Raw genomic sequence first — 21,153 nt, 5'->3', positions numbered from 1 at the left:
GTGCCCAGTTCTGGAGGCTGCAAAACACATCATACTTGTTTAGTTATTTTCTAATTGCACCATCATTCACTTTTATATTTAGCATGCTAACTGAAGTCTGCAGAGACGGAGTTATAGCTCTTTTTTTGCAGTTTCTCTGAGCATTGCGTAGTCTGACTTTAGGGTATGTTTGGTGGGATGTTCACTCCTTGGAAGATTGGCATCTATCCTGACTGTTTTCTACTTATAGAATGACAGAATTCAAATTGTTTGGAAATGGCCTAAAAACCTTTACCAGAAGGATGAGCAGCAACAACTATTTCGCTAAGATCATTGCTCATCACACACCTTCCATCCATCCATTCCCTTCCGCTTATCCTTTTCAGGGATGCGGGGGCGCTGGAGCCTATCCCAGCTGTCATAGGGTGAGAGGCAGGGTACACCCTGGACAGGTCGCCAGTCTGTTGCAGGGCTAACACAGAGACAGACAACCATTCGCACTCACATTCACTCCTGCATTCACACCTATGGGCAATTTAGATTAATCAATTAACCTATCCCCACAAATTGCATGTTTTTGGACGGTGGGAGGAAGCCGGGGTACCCGGAGGGAACCCACGCAAACACAGGGAGAACATGCAAACTCCACACAGAAAGACCTCGGCCTAATGGTCGAATGGAACTCAGGACCTTCTTGCTGTGCGGCAATGGCCTAAAAACCTTTACCAGACGGATGAGCAGCAACAACTGTTTCGCTAAGATCATTGCTCATCACACACCTGACCAGCAAAAATCCCCAAACTTCTAGTTTTATAGAGGTACTCACACTTGCTAATGATAATTTAATCAAGTGTATTTGATTAGCAGCACCTGACTGCTGCTTACCCTCTTAATTCATATGGAAGTTGTAAAGATGTACTTAGTTTTTCTACTTCTACATTAGTAAATATAGTGCAGTGGAGATCTGGCACTGTATAGGCGGTGTTAATTAGACAACTGTGTTGTGGAGCCCATGCTAGGTAAGCTAGCTGACCTTCACATGCACCTCAACATTACTGGTTTGTTACCCTGACCATTTATTACAGTTATCCCTACCTGTTTGTTTATGTAGAGAAGAGTTCACTTGGCTTTTCATGTTTATGTGGTATAAATAATTCAAAACAGGTGGTTTTGTGTTCATTTAACCAGAAGAGTGTGAGCTTGAGGGAGCTGTGCACATGGGCTATCGCTACACCTGACTATTGCTGGTGGTTGGAGGTGGCCAGCTGGAACATTAACATATTTCTCTTCATCTGGAAAGAATGAGTTTGTGGACATAACCTGATGGAAATCCTTCTTTTGAGGAGTAAGGCCTGTTTCAGAGGAGGGGATTTGTCTTGCTGGTGGGACAATCAGAAAATCAGCTCCCCTGGTTCTTCACAAATTACAGTCTACTTAATAGTTGTTGGGATAATTCAGTCAATGACGTGATGGACAGACAATCCCTTGAGTCACGCTGCCAGTATGGCTGAAAACATGTTGTGGAACATCACAGTGAGACTAAGATAATTAACAGATAGTAACGAGGGGCAGAGAAGAATAGAAAGGAAGTGACTGTAACGGAATAAGAAAGAGGGGCGGATAAGGGCAGCAGAGAAAAGGGCAAAGAGAAAACAGCAAGTTGGCAGGAGTTTCACAGGAGCAAAGCCCGAGGCCGAGCCAGTGAGGTGTAAGTAGCTTCAGAATAAACATGAGCTCCATGTAAACAACAACCTGCCACTACAAGCGTCGGATACGCACCCACACAGGCCTGGTGGGGTTCTGGATTCACTGATGTGTGTTTTCATGTGTGTGTAGCGAACATTTGGGCGTCCCTGGGGCTGAAAGCCTTGCCTGTCATCCTCCCATCACTCGTCTCTCTACCCACTTACATCCATAAGCCTGTCATGTTGATCAAGTAGCCGCAGGCCCAGAGACTTTTGTGACTGTCAAAAGTGTGCACGTGAATGTTTGACTGTATAATTATAACCCGATTTTCAGTCTGTGTCTGCAGCATACAGAACAGAAGAGCAGCGAATTAAACAAAAAAAACAACAACTTTACCTTGAATTCAGAGGCTATTGTGTTTGTGTGACTCACTGCTTCAGTCTGACCTGTTTATTATGCAGTCAGAGTTGAGAGAAAAGAAGGAGGAACTTCTTTCTCCTCCAGATTTATTCATGATGAATGGCTTTCATGTTCAGAGCAGCATGGCGGCTGAGACTTCTGTGGAGTCGGAGTAACAGAGGATATGTGTCAAAGTAGGATACCATATGCACAATCCTCAAAGTACACGGAGCGCATACGGTGTTGACCAATGTGCAAATGCTGCGTTGCGTCAGAAAGAGCAAATATCCATTGCTTATTGTAAAAATCTGGCATGCCAACGCTCTGATTCAGACTATCAACACAATTAATAAAGTTAAGCTATATATATACAGTATATTATAGTACAGGGTGGGCCATTTATATGGATACACCGTAATAACATGGGAATGGTTGGTGATATTAAAGTCCTATTTGTGGCACATTAGTATATGTGAGGGGGCAAACTCCTCAAGATGGGTGGTGCCCATGGTGGCCATTTAGAAGTCGGCCATGGACTTTTGTTTTTTTCAATAGGAAGAGGGCCATGTGACACATCAAACTTATTGGTAATGTCACAAGAAAAACAATGGTGTGCTTGGTTTCAACGTAACTTTATTATTTCATGAGTTATTTACAAGTTTCTCTTTGTTCACAGCCATTGACATGTCAAAGAGGTTAACACGTGAGGAGCGGATCGAAATTGTGTTGATATCTGGTGAATGCAATAACCGGATCATTGCAGCAGATTTCAATGCAAGACACCCTACGAGACCACCCATCTCCCATGCTACAGTTAGCAAACTGCTTGCTAAGTTTTGTGAAACTGGTTCAGTGTTGGATTTGCCAAAATGTGGATGCAAGAAAACTGTCACTAATGAAGAAACATCAGTGGCTGTCCCAGCTTCATTCAGCAAGAGCCCACAGCGTAGCACTCGCCGCATGTCACTGGAGAGTGGCATTAGTCGAACATCCCTTCGCCGGATATTAGCTACTTACAAATGGCACCCTTACAAACTCCAGCTACTGCAGCATCTCAACGAGGATGACCCAGATCGGTGCACAGAATTTGCAGAAAGGGCAAAACAAAAATTGGAACAGGACCCTGAGTTCACGCAGAAGATTTTGTTCAGTGATGAGGCAAACTTTTATGTGAATGGTGAAGTTAACAAACAAAACCACCGCCTATTGGTCTGACACTAACCAACATTGGATGGATCCCTCCAAGACTGTTGGAACAACAAAAGTGATGGTTTGGTGTGGTATATGGGGTACAACGATAGTGGGTCCATTCTTCATCAATGGAAACCTCAAGGCCACTGGATATTTGCTACATGATGATGTGTTTCCCTCTTTATGCACTGAAGCTGGCACGTTCCCTGAGTTTTTCCAGCAAGATGGTGCACCACCACATTATGGGTGCCAGGTCCGAGCATTCCTAGATGAACAGTTTCCTGGAAAGTGGATTGGTCGTCGTGGGCCAGAATGGCCCCCAAGGTCTCCCGATCTGACCCCTTTAGACTTTTATCTTTGGGGACATCTGAAGGCAATTGTCTATGGTGTGAAGATACGAGATGTGCAGCACCTGAAACTACGGATACTGGATGCCTGTGCTGGCATTTCTCCTGTGGTGTTGCTATCAGTGTGTGAAAAGTGGGAGAAGAGGGTTGCATTGACAATCCAACACAATGGGCAGCACATTGAACACATTTTATAAGTGGTCAGAAACTTGTAAATAACTCATGAAAGAATAAAATTACGTTGAAACCAAGCACATCATTGTTTTTCCTGTGACATTACCAATAAGTTTGATGTGTCACATGGCCCTCTTCCTATTGAAAAAACAAAAGTTGTATCCAAGATGGCCGACTTCTAAATGGCCACCATGGTCACCACCCATCTTGAGGAGTTTGCCCCCTCACATATACTAATGTGCCACAAACAGGACTTTGATATCACAAACCATTCCCATGTTATTACAGTGTAGCCATATAAATGGCCCACCCTGTATATTTGCTGCCATTGCCAGTAAACTTTGGAACAGTTTTCTATAGTATCTTTCATATAAAATTTTAAATTCTGTATACTCACATTACTTTGCTTTTATTATTTTTGTTAATAAAGTGGCTTTCCCCACACACATTCAAATAGCACTTTATTCTATGCCTTTAAACTCCAAACTCCAGTGGATGCATAAGGAGCACCATGGGGCTCAGTATCTTACCAAGGAGCCACAGCCTATCATGATAGTTTTATATTGCGGAAATATGTTTAAAGAAATATGATACAGTTGTATCTGGAATAAAGTAATCACATAATGTTTGATCTGCCCAAAAGCGTAAAAAAGACCTTGTTTCTCGGCCTTGACCAACATCCTGGGAAGCTGTTTCCTTCTCTTTCCAGTCTATATTCTGAGCAGACAGACATGGAAATGGATGTTGTCTTTTGACCTTAGACTTAGGAACAAACACATATCATATCAAACACATATCAGCCCATTTCCCAAACACTTTCTAATGGATTGAAAGGAAAGGTCTAGAGATCGTGACATTAAATAACAAAAAGACTGGAGGTGGCAGAGTTGAAAATGTTAAGACTTTCATAACAAGTGGACAAGATGGGCAAGACTAGAAATGAATACATCAGAGGGACAAAGTTTGAGAGGTAAGGCTGAGATGGTTTGGACATGTGTAAATAAGGGATAGTGGATATATTGGACAATATATTGCTGGTAGAAGAGAAGACCACAGGGTTTGTGGATGCTGTGAAGCAGGACATGCAGAGAGTTGGTGTGATGGAGGACGACGCTCAAGATAGGGTGAGATGAAGGCAGATGATCTGCTGTTTCTAACAGATTGCAGTGGAGTAAATCAGCAGTGATGTGCTGCACTCTGTTTTGATAAAAACTAACTTAGCACCTCTATGAATGAAAACAGTTTCATTCCCTCTTAAAAGGTGAGATGATGGAGAGCAGTTGATGTTGACCTGCTATAGCATAGTATGGCTATAATTCTGGAAAAAGAAAAGCTTTGTCACTTTTAATTTGAAAGTCTCAATATACATGATTATGTTTTTTGATTTGGTTTAGAAGACACAACTGATTGCTTAAAGGTCTCCATCCACCCTGAAGTGAAGCTAACACTGTCTGCCATCAACGAGAACCATGCTGGGATAGGTTTCTGAAAGGCCAGCACAGAAAATGACGCAGTGATTCAATCATTTGGCATTTGATTAGTGTACCTGATGCAATAAGAAAAGTTACTGTTAATAGGAAAAGGAAGCTAAATGTGCAGATAGGTTTACATAAAAAAGTGAAACTGTGAAAAAAAGGGTAAAATCAGCATAACATGAACTCTGTGTTAGCTTCTTTATACCATCACCTTTGCCACAAACACTGTTTGTATCTCAAATACACAAACGGTCTCATCGGTGTCCCCCATAACCCACCTTCCAGGACCTTGGGGCCCAATAAGCAGCCATCTGCAGACAACCTCTTCCACCACGCTCCGGCAAACATGGGCGAGTGCGTTTGTGTTTGTGTGTGTGAGAGAGAGAGGCAAAAAGGGGAGGTAGAGACAGTTCAAGGGCACGAGTACTCCATCAAGTTGAGTCCAGGGAATAGCCACCACCTTCCCCGGCCCCTCCCGTTTGTGCACCAGGTGAGCACCGAGACCTGTCCTTGGTGCTCGCCTGAATACACACAGTACGGTGCACTGATTATTTCACACCACACGCGCTCTTCAGTTTGAATTTGACCCTCTGCTGCTTCGCTGCAGCCTCCGTGTGGCAGCCCCAGCCTTCTTGCCCGTGGCCCCAGCTGACTCCCGGCACTGGCGTGGGTGGTTGGGTGGGGTGGCGTGGGGATTTGGGGGCACTGAAGCTGTCCTCTGGTGCTCTTGCAGCCCTGCCTGCTCATCCATCCTAGCCTGCCAGCCCACAGATCGATAGCTCTGCTCTCTTAATCAGGTCTCTGGTGACTGTGGGCGGACGAGTGCGTGTGTGCGTGTGTTTCTGTGTGTGGACAGAAGGTTGTATCAGCTGGGGGCTGCACTTGTATTTCTTTCTATCTTCAGTCCTCTGACTCTTCACCACGACTGTTTATCTCAACCGTATCGCCATGGCTCATTCTCCTCGTTGCTTATTGCCCCGGCCGTATCACTTACTTCATGCCCTTTGCTGACCTTATTTTTTGCATATTAATTTCTTTCACCCACATTTTCACAGCTGTTGTTAGGAATCCAATCACTGTGACAGTCCTGCATCGTATTTTTGTCTTCTTTTCCTGGCTTTACGTACATCTCTTCACACGCTCTCTGCACACTCTGGCGGCACGCCAGGGTTCATCCGAGAAGAGTCTCACAGCCGAGTCGGTCCCGGTACCACTGCAATTTGTCGTAACTCGTGATGAAGACAGAAGAGGTTAGACATTGTAGGAATGGAGAGGAGAACCGATGAGAGGTGAGAAGAGCGAGCGGAGCGAGAGGGTTAGTCAGATGGAGTGCGGGGCATCCAGCTGTGGTGTTGTGCCTTGCTAGAGAATCCGCCTTCAGGCTCTCATTGCACCTGCATAGCCACAGCTTTGGGAAAAAAAAACAACTTCCAAAACACTTTTTAATTAAAAATTTCCAAAACTTTTTAATTTTCATATGAAAACTGTTATTCCAAGTGCATCAGTGTGTTTACAAAACTAAATCAACCCAACAGTGTTCATCGTCTTTCTCCTGATTTACCACCGCACCGGCTTTCATTTTGTTTAGTGCAGGTTTAATTAACCATGATACTTGATTCTGGTTACACCACTCTACCACAAAAAGCTGTCATTGTGCATTCTCTGATCACACCATTTTCACTAATCAAACATCAGAATATTTCAATAAGAGCACATTTACCAAACGCTGCTTCTGAGTTTGAGCATTTTTTTAGTGGAGCATTTGAAAATCCTGGTCATCACGATGCATGCACACCACAGCTAGCTGTTCCCCTCTCATTAATGCAGATTGAAGAGCGGACCCCTCAGTTTCGCTGGGTGCAAAACACTTCACAAAGTGTTTGAAATTTCATATTTATTTTTTGTTTAACAAGAGCTGCCACAAACATTTGCAACAGATTCACATTTTTTTTTTTTTTTAGCTCTAAAAAGGTCCTCTGTGCACCTTTCATTGTGGGAAAGTAGCATCATTTGAAAGCACACTCACAATTGAAGTGTTTGGGTTTTTTTTTATATGATAAGTACTTCAGTAGAAGACAAAGGGTCTTCTTTTTGATTCCTGAAGACAAGAAGTTACCTCAAGTTTGAATCAAATCTCTTGGACCTAAGTCATGACCTGGATAACAGCAAACATGTACAGAAACACTGTTTATACCACACCTTTTTGAAGCTAATATGGCTAATTATTGTGTCGCTAACACCGTCTCCTTGCAGAAGTTCTGTTTAATACTGCCCTAAACAAATATCAGACTGATGATTTCCACAGTTTTCCATTGTCACAGAAGAGTAAAAAGTGGTAGACAGTAAACGTTTGCCCAGTGACTGAACGATGGTACTACTTGCTCACTGCAACTACTTGCATTTAGTTAGTTACAGATTGCAATGTGACTCCACAAGTGACCTCCTAATGGGAGGAAACCTGTCTCCCAGCAATCATAGACTGACTGCACTCACTCTCAGAGAGCTTGGCAAATAATTAATAACAGGGTGCAAACATATTGCAATCAATCTGCATCAGTTTCCACCAATGGGCACAAACTCTTTGTAACTGGGGACTTGAGTCGCCTGGTTGCCAGCTGGCTGTATTCTGGTTACATAGTTAAATCACCGTAGCAACAACTACTTTGTGGAGGAATTTCTGTTTCAAACCTGCGAGGTTCTGCTAACTTCTTAACGTAAGAAGTTAATGTGAATTTCTGTAATCTGGCTTTCTGTGTTTGAAGACAGCAATGTATTTACAATTTTTCCTGATATATCTGATTTTTGCATTTATTTGCCAACTTGACCCCATTCACTCGCAAACTGTGAAACTGGCTGTCTCCTTTTTATTTGCCATTTTATCAGTCTTGATGCACCAATGTTGTTTTGAAGATGGCAGTGGTTACATACCTGTTCAAGGTCACGAGGTCACAAGTTCATTGCACACAGTCGCAAAACCTTTGATTATGATGTGCCCTCCGCTGTGTATTACATTTTAGATATAAATTATATTTATAGTGTATTTATAGTTGCGAATAAGTTTCCTCAAATGTTAGCTTCCACGATGTTCCATGATGTCTTCATCTACTTTTCTGCCTCCTCTCTGTCTACCTGTGTGCAGAGAGAAACAGTTGTGTTTCTGATGTACACCTGCAGTTTTTTATCCAGGCACCTATATGTTGTCATGCAAGTTTTCCAGTCATGAAAAGAATAGTCGCAGGAGGTCCTTCTTGTTGACCTTGCCCATCTGATTCCTCGGCATCTCCTCTACCACCACCAGGCCTGTAGGTATGGTGTAGGGTGCCATGTGCTCCCTGCAACAAACACCACTGTTAATATGGATGCACACACAAATACGCAACAACAACAACAAAAAAAGAAAAAACAGCAAACAACTGCAAAACAAAGGCTAGCCCTGTGGCGGAGTAGTCGAGATAAGGAAACGTCCTTCATACACTCTGCTGTTCTTCTCCCTTAATATCCCCAATTCGCCTTCCAGACACAGACAATCCCCCTTCGTACAAAAACAATATAATCACTGCAAGATGATATAAAAAAATAAAAATAAACAAATAATAAAAAGGGAAAACAGAAGGCTGTGATAATTAAAAGTGTTTTATTTTTTTCCGTTTTGAATGCCTGGTTGTTACGTCAAGTCTTGAAGCCCGGAGCTTTTTTTATTATCTTCTAACCTAGTTTGTTTGTTTGTGCGGACGCGCGTGTGCTTTGGTGTGCAATCCAGTTGTGCGTGTGTGCGAGCATAATGACTGATATGACCGCCATCAAACACTCCTTTCAGCAGATGTCCGCGTGTTTCTGACTGAGTGAGTGAAGTGTAAATATACACGGATACGTACACGTCTCTGTAACGGGGGCTTGCGTGCCTATGTTGCCAATTTCTCCAGGGCAACGTGTTCCTGTGTGTCTGCGTGCACGGGTGCGCGTGCATAAGCCTGAGCGTTCGAGGCAGTGTGAGGCAGTGAGGGTGAGACAGAGATTCAGACTGACAGCTGAAGCCAGGGCACTGAAGAGTGAGCATCCATCTACTTGTTTATGTCTCATTTTATCTCTTTCTCTCTCTCCCCTACACCCAGGCCTCAGCAGAGGGCTGTGTGCTGGAACTGTCTGTCTTCTGGGAGGACCCCTGGCTGCAAACACTGTGTGTGTGTGTGTGTGTGTGTGTTAACCTGAGTCACAGGCAGTAGTTGTAATCTACCATACTGGACCAGCAGGCGATAGCAGTGGGATCTAACATCCATACACCATATGGAGCTCACAGCAGTACACACACTCACACACACACTGCGCTCTACAAGAATTCAGTGATGTAAATAAATGACACTGGTGGGTTGTAGAAAGTGTGGAGGACAAAAACAGATGGTTGGAAAGTGAAGAAAAGGGTGTAAAAGAGAGTGAGAGCAGATTTTTTATGAAAACAGACTGGAGGAGATAAAAAAAGACTGTTTGTGTCACTGCAATGTGGAGGGTGAATGTCACCAGTAACTGTCTCTAGCAGGCAAAATAAACTCTGCTGACATTTAGGAAGCGAGGTGAAAAAAACCAAACTGTTAGGTAGCAGGACAGTCCTCTGTAATGTTCGCTTCCTCCACATCTTCTTCTTTTTCATCTCCCTCATTAGTCCATCTCTGGCCTTTCTTTCTCTCACATCCTTTGCTATCGATCTGGGGACTTGAAGGCCAGTCACTGGGGATGTGTGTGCTGCTCAGAGACCCACACAGTCTGAATTAGGTGCCTCTATTTGGTCCACTAAACTACATATAATTGAACTAGTAGTTTAGCTTTCAGTTCTAAGGTCTCACAAGTCAAGACAAAAATCCAGCCCTTTCCAGGTCCTGAAATTAGGTCAGAAGAAGAACAAAACATGACATATTACACCATGTCATTATTTATTTAGCAAAAATAAAGTGCAATAACCTGAAGCAATGGTTTTCTGTATGACTTTATCAGCCTCTCACATTATTGTGGGAGAACTCATAGCCCTCATCTTTACAATGCTGCTTCAGTTTATTGAGGTCAGTGAGCGTTCATTCATGCACAGCTCTCTTAAGTTCCCACCCCAGTCTTTAAACCAGGGCAAAGTATGGACGTTGGACCATTGCAATGCTTTCTTTGAGCTTTTCAGTCATTCTGTTGTAGATTTGCTGCTGAGCCCGGATCCCTGTCCTGTTGCATGACTCAGGATGGGCCAAGCTGTCAGACAGATGGCCTCACATTTGATTCGAGCATACTTTCATGGTTGACTCAGTGCCATACTTGTTGAGTTTGCTCCTAATTGTACTGTCATGAACGTTAACATTTATGCTAACCGTTCTTCTTTTTTTAAGGAGGTCCCTTGTAGTTTGGGAGTGATTAAAGCAGTTCAATTCTTTTCTCTAATTAAATGAAGGATTTTTTACCTTTTATTTTAACATTGCTGTTCTACTGTAATTGGACCTCCTTTTACAAGCCCCACCCACTGTTTATTCATCTCCTGCAAAGGCACGGTGATTAATTCGTTAGCACTGCTTATGCTCACACAGTGACAAAGTCATCATGCATAAAACATCCCGAATCTCAAATCACCATGGCCACACAAATGCATAACACTGACTACCTCAGCTGAGAAGGCCCAATTAGGAGGATTTTATTGCTACAATGTTACTGTAATGTTATATTTTATATATTTTTTATTTGAACTATTTCTTCAAAGCAGCTTTATAAAACTAGATTTATTCGTTGGGTAGTTTTATTTTAGATCAATTACTTCTAGTATGAAGTAATAGGTTAATTGCAAAGCTATGCCTTCAAAGTAGGTTCCCCAGCACTGAGCAGAACTGACAAAGAGCTGTGAAGATTGTCCTTTTAAATCAGCTTAAGAAGACTTAACAAAAACACAGTCCTGTAATAATAATGGCATACGATGCTCTTTTTGGAGTTTGTTTTTGTGGATTCAGGATGATGGATTAGTTGTAAGTTATTCAGGTCACAATCTCCACTGGTGGTATGAGCTTGGAGTCCCCCTGGGCTGCAAAGCACTTTTAAAGGTGGCAGGTGGTCCAGTGGCTAGTAGTGTTACATCTCTGTTTTTTTCAAAAGCAACACTTTGCTTAAAAAAACCCCAAAGCTTTGCTGTTTAAAGTCCAACACCAGTTGAAACACCAGTTTAAAGCAATAAATCCATGTTTTTTCTCATATGACTGGGTTTCTCTCTGTAATACTGCAGTGTCAGTGTTACAATATAAACATTGTAAGACTGAACTGCTACTGTGAACTGGATCTCGATATATGTATAAAAAACAGAATAGAATTATTTTGCTCTATTAGACACTAAAACACATTTCCCAGTGATTTATAATGCTGTGAGAAAAAAAAAATCATCACCCTGAATAGACCAGTCTCGACAAGTGTTAAAGAAAACTGCACAATTAGAATATTCACAATGCAAAGTCCATGTTTTAATAAAGTCTGCTTCCACTTGGACGTGTTTAATGAACAGAGTCCATTCCTGCAAAAGCAGAGCCACCTTAAACTTTTCTGACAGTTCACATATTTGCCTGAAAGAAAATACAGCATGCATTTTCACGCAGTGTGGATGTTAATATCAGCATAGCCTGATAGAACAGTACAGGTTTATGCAAAAATGTGGAAAATATCCCTATATGTAGCCTGTCGACAGCAATGTATTTGCTGGATATCAAAATAAAAGCAGGTATACACACAGTGACTTTCACCCTGTGACAGCTGGGATAGGCTCCAGTCCCCCCCCATGACCTGAATTGGATAAGTGGGTAAGAGAGTGGATGGATTTTATGCACATAATGCTTACTTTTGTCTGCCTTACATGTTTGATTTGGCAGACTTTTTAAACCGGATGCCTTCTTGACTCAAGCTCAAAGGTGTCAGTATCGCCTCACCGGAGCTTGCTCACTTGCTAGGTGAATAAACCACTACACCGGTTGGTATGTGCATAATAAGAGACAAAATTCATTAGAAAGTTCCAAAAACAGTGCACAAAGCAAAGGTTATTCAGCTGAAAGTCACAGTACCTTGCCCAGGTCTTCAATTCTGGCAAAGTCATACTCTTGCCCCTCTTCAGCTGCACTACAGCAGTGACTTTTTGACCCCACGTGGCATCTGGGGCTCCAATCACAGCAACATCTACAAGATTAAATAATAATAATAATAATAATAAAAATCAGACAAGCTGCAGGTAAGATTCAGCTACTCCTTTATTTTTGTCTTTCTACAACAGCAAAAGGACACCAAACTCATTTTTGATGAGTTACCTTCAGCACATAAATGCTGGATATTAACAGTGATCAAATGGTTGAGGTGCTGATTCAGGGCTTTAATTACATGTGTCTTACAGTGGTGACATTCCACTTACCCATGATGTCTGGATGAGCCAGAAGGTGACGCTCCACATCGAGTGCGCTGATCTTGTAGCCACCACTCTTGATGATGTCGACACTGGTGCGACCCATGATCCAATATACGCTGTCTTTATACACAGCGGTGTCTCCTAGAATACAGACAGGCCCATACAAGGAGGACAATGTGATGTAAGGGAAACACAGGGAAAAATACAGTCATAATTTTCTGGAACACCATTTCTATAACAAGAAGTTATTAAGCCCAATTACAATATATACACACCTAAAAACAAGGCTGATAATGAACTCAATTAAAAAATTAAGTAATATTTTTTTATAGCTAAGAATAGGGAATGTAGGGTATGTAAACTTGTATCTGTGTGTAAGAGAGTGTGTGTGTTTGAGACACAGAAAGTCAGATAACAGTGGATGGATGAGTGTTTAAGTTGCCCCATCCTCCAGACATACATCCTCCACAGACCCACGCACACTCATACATACGTTTCTGGGGGACAGGTGTGGGGGAAGGCGAGTACAGTATGTGGGATGAGGGGCGCAGCTGCGCTCGTGTATGACGAGCTGGGGAAATGGGTCAGTATGGATCAGTGGGGAGAGATTAGGGGGAGAAAAATGGATGGAGGAGGGAAGGAGAGGAAGCCTGAAAATAAGGATCAGGAATATATTCTTTAGCAGAATTACATTGGGGCTGTCCACAGCTGAAACAGAGAGTGGACGTAAGTGTGTGAGACACTGTGATGAAGTGAAGCATAGCAGTTAAGGTTGGATGAATAGGTTAAAAGGTCAGCGAAGGTCAGGGACTGTTCAAATATGCAAAGTGAACCTTTAAGTCTTAAAGCCAGCTGTGATGTTAGAAAATCTGACTCTTTTTCACACATTTATTATGACAACTTTTCACATCTTCCAGTTTTCATTGTGCTCAGCTGGGTTTTTTCTCTATCCAGGAAGTTGGTAGGTGGAGTTGGGAAGCTTGTTTGCATGAACCAGCAAGATCTGGGCTGAGCAGAGAGCAAAGTGCATAAAGAACTGCCATCTGGGTTATTTCTCTCTCTCTTTGGGCTCCTGGCCTCTTTTCCTCGCATGTCTTTGGTTTGCTCTTCCAAACAAAAGACACAAAGACCCATGTATACACTCAGCCCTCCATTAAACACACTACTGACTGACGTGACTACTTGAATATCTCATAATTTCAAAACTGTCCCTGTGAAGTTTCTAAGCAAACAGAAACTCTGGGAATTTTCTACTTTCTGCCAAGAAACAGTCCTCTCAGTAAATGCTCTGTAAAAATGCTACACTCTTGATTTTATTTGTATTTTTTCTATTAGCATATTCATTAGTGAGTTTTAGAGGTGCTTATAAACAGATTTAGCACTTTGTCCGGAGGATGTCATGAGCTCAGATTTTCACTACATAATTATTATGACCAAAAGAATTCTCTATAAGGACATTGTTATGATGGCCATAGAAATCTTTAATTTACTTTTCATGTGTTTAGTGTCCTAGTCACACTTGGCTGGGAACACCTTGGCAACTACCAGGGTTGCTAAGGAAAAAAACTGTAGTTTCCATCTGGTTGGCAAGTGGTTGCTGGCAGTTGTTGTGAAACCAATTTCAAAAGCCTCAGTCACACAGGGCTTGGTCAGTGAACCCTCCAACATCCACAGGTTGTTAGGGAAGAATCTACAGGTACATTTGATCACAAAGAGGTAATACAGCCATGCCTTGAAAACCTGCATGTGATTGCTTTTTTGTGTTACTTTTCTGTGCATACTATACTACGATATACCCGCTACACACATGTCCTTCCGGTGTACTCTGCACCCGAGACTTAGGAAAAACACAACTTGGACACCAGTTGTTCAGTCTTCACAGCAACTGTGTACACAGCTTGCAAGTTAGTATAAACCTATCCTTAAGATGCCACACAAATCATATATGATGTTACTGCACATGATATCACACGTTAGCCTTTCCTTTTGTTCCTGTTAAAGTAACTGGTTGCTGGCTGGAGCTACATATTGATTAAAATTGTGTCAGCAGTTTAACTCTCAGTAAAAAAGTGCACAAAGCAAAATCCTTAAAGGCATGGTTGGACGTTTATTCCCCAAAATGCTGAACAATTCTGAGGGACATAGTTGCACTTGTAAGCTTTACACAGCACCCCTCAGCATTGCAAAAAACCTCAGTGTTGCTCAGTTAAGAACATTTAAGGTAAAGCTGTGCGTGTTTGCAGACTGTAGCTGAAAAATATGGAGTCAATAAAAGAAAACAACTGCACCTGCCTCACCTGGAATCAACACGAAGCATTGTAGGAGAGGGATTACATTTTGATGGTGGTCTGTTTTCACTGCCATCTTCCACCTGTCCTCTGTTCCATCATTTAGTCTGTACTGCTAACCCCATATCCCTCCATCCGTCTTACCTATACGTCCATGTTTTCAGCTTCTCCAGCTCCAGTGCCAAACAAACACAAACAAACTATGTTTTCTTTTTTTATGCTTCATTTTTTTCCCAACTACCTCTCAAACATCTCTCATCACATCTTCTGTTTCCTTCTCTCCACCTCTCTTCCTGTCTCCTCTTCCCCCCTCTTGCCTCTCCACCTCAGCATCAATAGAGGGCCCATCTGTTCCCATACATCATGCACTTCATTTCAGTTTATTAGCTGGGATAAATCATAAATATTTCATTATACATCACGGGCGGCTGTCGCCTGCACACCGACAATTTATCACCGCTGCCCTCTCTGCCGGCTTGCCACAGCGGCTATAAGCTTTCCAGTCTATTAAACAAGATTGATACAGTGTGTAAATTTAGATATTGGGAATTTCTTCACAGACCACTGCTCCGCACTGATAGGCCAGGGTAACAGGAGGGAGGAAAGGGAGGATGGAGGGAGAGGGGGAGAAAGAAGAGAGGCGAGCAGAGGAGCTGGTTTGGTGTTAACACCACTATCAGGGTAGTTACAGTTTCCCCTCTTTAAGATGAGGGGCAAAAGAAGAAGAAAAAAGTGAGGAAATAATTTGGTTTCAGCCATGTAGCTCTCTCATCTTATGCAAACAGATATGGAGAAATGAGCAGTTTACATGCACACTGATAAACTGTTTGTGTATCCTGCGTGGGCGTGTGTGTGTGCGCAAATTGAAACAGATAAAAACATACAATAAAATCAGTACATCTAGCTGTAGCGTCAAGGAAGAAAAGCTGCATTAACGAAGCAAACCCTGACAAAAGGGTTTGAAAAGGAACACTCAGACAACATAGTTGAATTGAGTTTGAAGTACTTATACAGGACTCTTTGACCTTGTCTCTTTGAGGGGAAGGAAGTAACGAGGGATAGAACAACATGTTTGGAGAGACGCACAAGTGGGAATAGCGATTGGAGAACACAGACTGATAAAAGAGGAAAGAAGGGCGGGAGCGGGATTGTTGGGAACTGTGTTACTAGGACGTACATTTACACACACAAATATACACACATGCGTACTGTATGTACTCACACACAACACATGCGTACGCACACACACGCACACAATCACTACTTCAGGCATCAGAGACTCTCCACCATTATGTGTTATGGCGTCTGAGGCAGATATGGCCGAATGGCTTTCCTAATTAAAACGATAAGAAGCCTAATTGCACTGGGCTTTCATCTCATTCTGAGGCATTAAAGAAAGTGAAGGCACACAGTGTGAAAAAAAGAAATAAAAATAGATCAAGAATTTAACTGAGGATGGAGGGTCAGAGGAAACTTCCAGAGTGTCTTTCAGAAAACCAGGAAAATGACATTAGAGGGGTTTGCAGAAGCAGAAAAGAAAACATCAAATTATTTCAAACCAATAACAAGAAAAACAGCATCGTGAGGAGAGGTAAGCTACGAGCAGCTGCAATATTTCCAACTATTTAACCAAGATTACAGTAAAGCAGACATTGCCTTTGGAAGGTGACTCATTTATTTTAACAAAAATGAATCGCTTTCACTCTTGCTGTGATATTTTTGCACAATAAAAATGAGCTTTTGTCGGTGATATCCTTGACATATGCAGGAAAATAAAACTTTTATACTAATATACATACAATATATACTTTATACAAATTATACTGAACAAACTGTAGGAAAAAAAGTGGAGAAATGAAGGGAAACAAACATTTGTGAAGTTAACTAAAAAAAAGCTGGTGTATGTTTTTGACGGTATGATACAGTTGACAGAGCTGATATAACTGTATGGACAGGCTGGGGTTGGTCGGGGCCCATTAGTTCAGTCACATAGGCCTGCAGTTGCTAGGGAAAAATGTGTATTCTGAGATTGGCTGGCAAGTGTTTCCTGGAGACTGCTCGCTGTTCCCAGGTGATTGGCTGCAAAGTGTGTATTACACCAAAAACAGAGGAAGTTTTTGTCTTCAGAGTAAAAGTTGTGCCTCACCACTACAACCAACACATGCGAAAAGCTGCAACTTTCACTTTGAAGGCAAGCATTCTCACACTTTTCAGACTCTCACTACCACGCACTATGTGGTAATGAAACTGAGACCAGTTGGTATCTTCCATGCAAACTGCAGGTGATCATGTGCTACCGAACAAAGCAGTTTCAAAGCACAGTTTCACTAATAAACCGCAGTAATCGGGGATTCACTGACATCTGTTTAGACCTTTATGAATGACCTCACAGAGCTGCCAGTAACCACTGGCTGCCACTTACAAACCTGTTAGGGAATTCACATTTTTCTGTTGTGGTTGCCAACAGCTCTTACCTGACGCCTTACCACGATATTCGAAACAATTCTGTGTATCTAACTTCATGAGAACAGTTTACCCTTCTCTGTCTCAGTATGACTGTTGGTGTGTTCCTAAAAAAGTTGGAAGTTGGAATTTCTGAGTTCTCAGTCAGAGCTGAAATCTGGAATTCCCCTTCGACTCGGATTTCCCACCAGGAAAGTCGGAGAAGACCCAGCAACCCCGAGTTAACAATCCAAGATGGCGGCACTGAACAGTCATAAAACTATACAACTGTTCATCTGCACTGCCAGCATTGTGTATTTAAGACTGCCTAAATAAGCAATAAACACCGCACTGACCAGCCTCCATCCATAATGTGCTGCAGCAGTTTTTAAATTAAAAGTATGAACAGAAACAAGTATTATGATCCTATTTTTATATAGGATTTTATAATCCTACTTTTACTTCCTTTTTCTGGAACATGCTAAATTGGGAGTGATGTCACTCCCGAGTTTCAACATCTGAAATCCGAGGTATTTGGAACACATTGTGTGCCCCAGTGCACAAAGCAAAATCCTTAAAGGTATGGTTGGAGTGTGGTGGAGAAGATGAACTTTACTGCCCCACACAGACTCTTGTGCAACTGCACCGAACATCTTTGGAAGGGGCTAGAATGGTGAATGCAAGCCAGGCCATTGTGAAAATTTCAAAAAATCCAGCAGGATGGTGTCCCAGAATTGGGAAGCTGTTACAGATCCAAAAGGAGGAGGGGGGTCACATCCAAATTTGCCTATGAATTTAGATTGGGATGCCATAAAAGCTGCTGTAGGTGGCTAAATATTTTTTGTATGTTGTTATAGTTCAAGAAAGACAAAGCAGTAAATTAAGGGCACATTCACAAGGACGTAGTTATTAGGGGTGCAGCGATACTCGTATCAATATTGAACCGTTCAATACAGTGCTTTCGGTTCGGTACGCATATGTATCGAACAATATAACATTTTTTATTTATTTTATCAACTTTTCTTCTGACGATGCTGTCTGTGTTGAGCGCTCAGTGGATCTGCGTTCGACTACTCCGCCTAGGCTGCACTGTCGAGTGCAGATCCACTGAGCGCAGCGCAAGCTAGGAAGACAGAAGCTAAGCTCCTTGCAACATGGCAAATTGAACCTCCCCCACCCTCATTCAGATCTGGCCTTTGGAATTATTTTGGTCTTCATGTGACGTATGACCCTGAAGGTAAGTGCGTCATGCGTCATGGACAAAAGTAAAACAGTATGTCAGATGTGCCACGCAATGCTCAATTACATTGGTGGGAACTAGTGTGTTAGCGCAGTTAGCTTGTTAACGTGTTGGCCGTCCAGCCCCACCCGTGGTAGCTCGTTAATGGAAATTTGCCGTGTTGTGGCGTTAGCCTCATTTCAGATTAACGCTGACAGCACTAGTGGGAACACAACGAATATGACTGCACATTTACTCCGACATCATCCTAGTGCAAAGACAAGTGGAAGCAGACAAAAACAACAAGCACGCATGCTACAAACTTTACCCGAGTCATTTAGACAGTCGTTAGCACATGATTCTCCTTATGGGGACCTGATATGTTTAATATGCTGCTGAGAATATAGCCCAGAAGAAGCGTATAGTATAGCTTTTATTTTGGAAAGAGACATTTCTCTGTAATAAACTCTCTTTTCCAAAGATGAGTAATTTTTTTTATCCCTTTGTTGTTTCAGCAACATTAAATTTTAAAACTGTACTTTTGAGTTAAAATATATATTTAAAATTTTAATAAATGACAAATTAAAAAAGCATGAACATTTTTTTGTATCGAAAAAATATCGAACCGTGACACCAAAGTATCAAACCGAACCGAACTGTGAATTTTGTGCATCGTTGCACCCCTAGTAGTTATGTTTCACTAAAAATGAAGTTTATGCAGTTTACTCAGCCTGGAGCTTAAATTTTGGTCCAGGAAGGACAGGAAAGGCCCTCCTGCACAGGGTTGTTGTCTCAACCCATCGAACAAACTGTTTGCCTCTCTTGCAGAGTACCCACTCAACAAACACTCAGTGATGACAGGGAAGTAGAAAAGGGGCTCCACACTCATCTTCCTTACATCAGGAAATGTGACAAGATTCAACAGTGTCTTCTATTTTTAAAACTTGTCCTAAATTATTATTAATCCCCCTCATCGATGCTGCCTGTGCCTTAAAAATGATGCACTTGTATTACGCCCATTTTTTCCACACAACAATCCAGAACGACACAAAGACACACAGACAAAGTCTAGACGTGTTACTTTTCTAAGACAAAAAACGTGCGAAAGAAAAGGTCAGAGTGTGACATATGACAAAGGCCAACACTGCAGAAACAGTTCAGTCTGCTGCCACTAGCTTCACTGCGAGAGGTGCCGGGGAATGAAAGAATGAAAGAGAGAGACAACTAAAATTTCACAAAAACAGTTTCTGTAGAGGTGACAGAAGTCATCTCTTAGCTTCCCAGCACCTTCTAGCACCATAAGAGATTTCTGCTGCTACAGGAACACACAGAAATAAGTGTTTGTAATTCAGTGTGGTTTGAGTGCGACCTTGATCTAAGTACCATGCACTTGTGTTTGTGTGCATGCCCCACTCAACCCTGGAGATGTGGCTGGCATTTCACTTCCTGTAAAGTGTACACTTTCAGTGATAAGATGAAAATGTGTTCACATTCACATTTGAGCCCATTCTGGCTTGTAGTTTATGCTTTAAAAAAGGTATAAAAACACAACAACAACAGAACGTGAGCCTTGGGAAGGGTATGGAATAAATAAATAAATCTTATAGACATTCACACTCTCAAACAGCCTGAGCTTCTGGCTGATAGGGACTTACTTGTAAACATAATACTGACTTCAACATTAAAAACTTTAGTCATGTTAAATATGAACATCCAAGTCATAAATGGATGGACACAGTCAGCGACAATACTCAGGCACACTGTGGCATTTAAATGACGCTCAAATGCGGAGCCTATCATCTGAATGTCAAAGCAGACAGACTCATCAGAAAAAGGAAAATCTTTCCCAGTCTTCTGTTGTCCAATTATTGGTTTCTTTGTGCAAATTGTACTCTTAGTTTCCTGTTTTTCTGCTGCTCTGTTTTAAGGTTCAGAGGTGCTCTTCTTCATACCTTGGCAGCAACAACTCGTTATTTGAGTTATGGTTTTGTTCCTATCAGCTTTAAGAAATCTTGGCAGTAATTCCAGATTTACGCAAAATATAGAAGTGAACCGTTGGGATAGTTAATGCTGTAAGTGATATGAACTCAGATTCAAGCCTGATGTTTAAGGTGATAAGAATACTTACATTTCACCTCGATGTCCTCATGGCTGAAAATTCCACATGCTGTAAAGGTGACGTCTTTAGCTGCCCTCTCTTTGACCTTCTATCTTCACTATTTACAGCCACCAATAACCACTAGACAGGCTGCTCTGTAGGCGTTACACCTAATTAATTTTAATTGAGCGCCTTCAATCTACAGCATAGTCCCGTCCTCTGTATATCAATTCTGAATACACCAATGTAGGTGGATGCAAACTTAAAAAAAACAAAAACAAAAAACAGATATAAAATTTCAAAAAAGACTCCAAAACCCAAAAGTGTTTTTCCTTCTGACATTTTTTTGTAGAGCTGTTATTTGGCAGACATAGAGTGTTTATACATGCCTCTACATGAGCATCGCTGAAGTGCTGAACATGAGCCTGACGAGGAGACGCTTCTCCTCTGCGGGAA

The 21,153-nt window shown here is 41.9% G+C and overlaps 1 protein-coding gene across 1 annotated transcript in view; it reads right to left on the bottom strand.

Moving 5' to 3' along the window:
• Positions 1-2,429: 2,429 nt before the first annotated feature.
• Positions 2,430-21,153, bottom strand: part of acsf3 (acyl-CoA synthetase family member 3) — a 43,008-nt gene continuing 24,284 nt past the window's right edge. Inside the window, 3 exon segments of the mRNA XM_085158302.1 lie at positions 2,430-8,583; positions 12,316-12,427; positions 12,657-12,791. Of these exon segments, the coding sequence (XP_085014428.1) occupies positions 8,469-8,583; positions 12,316-12,427; positions 12,657-12,791 (362 nt within the window). The 3' untranslated portion in view covers positions 2,430-8,468.

Source organism: Neolamprologus multifasciatus, chromosome 1 (genome assembly GCF_963576455.1).
Source record: "Neolamprologus multifasciatus chromosome 1, fNeoMul1.2, whole genome shotgun sequence".
Lineage (NCBI taxonomy): Eukaryota > Metazoa > Chordata > Actinopteri > Cichliformes > Cichlidae > Neolamprologus > Neolamprologus multifasciatus.
The sequence above is the reverse complement of the archived record's forward strand: the minus strand, read 5'-3'. Positions and strand labels throughout refer to the sequence as shown.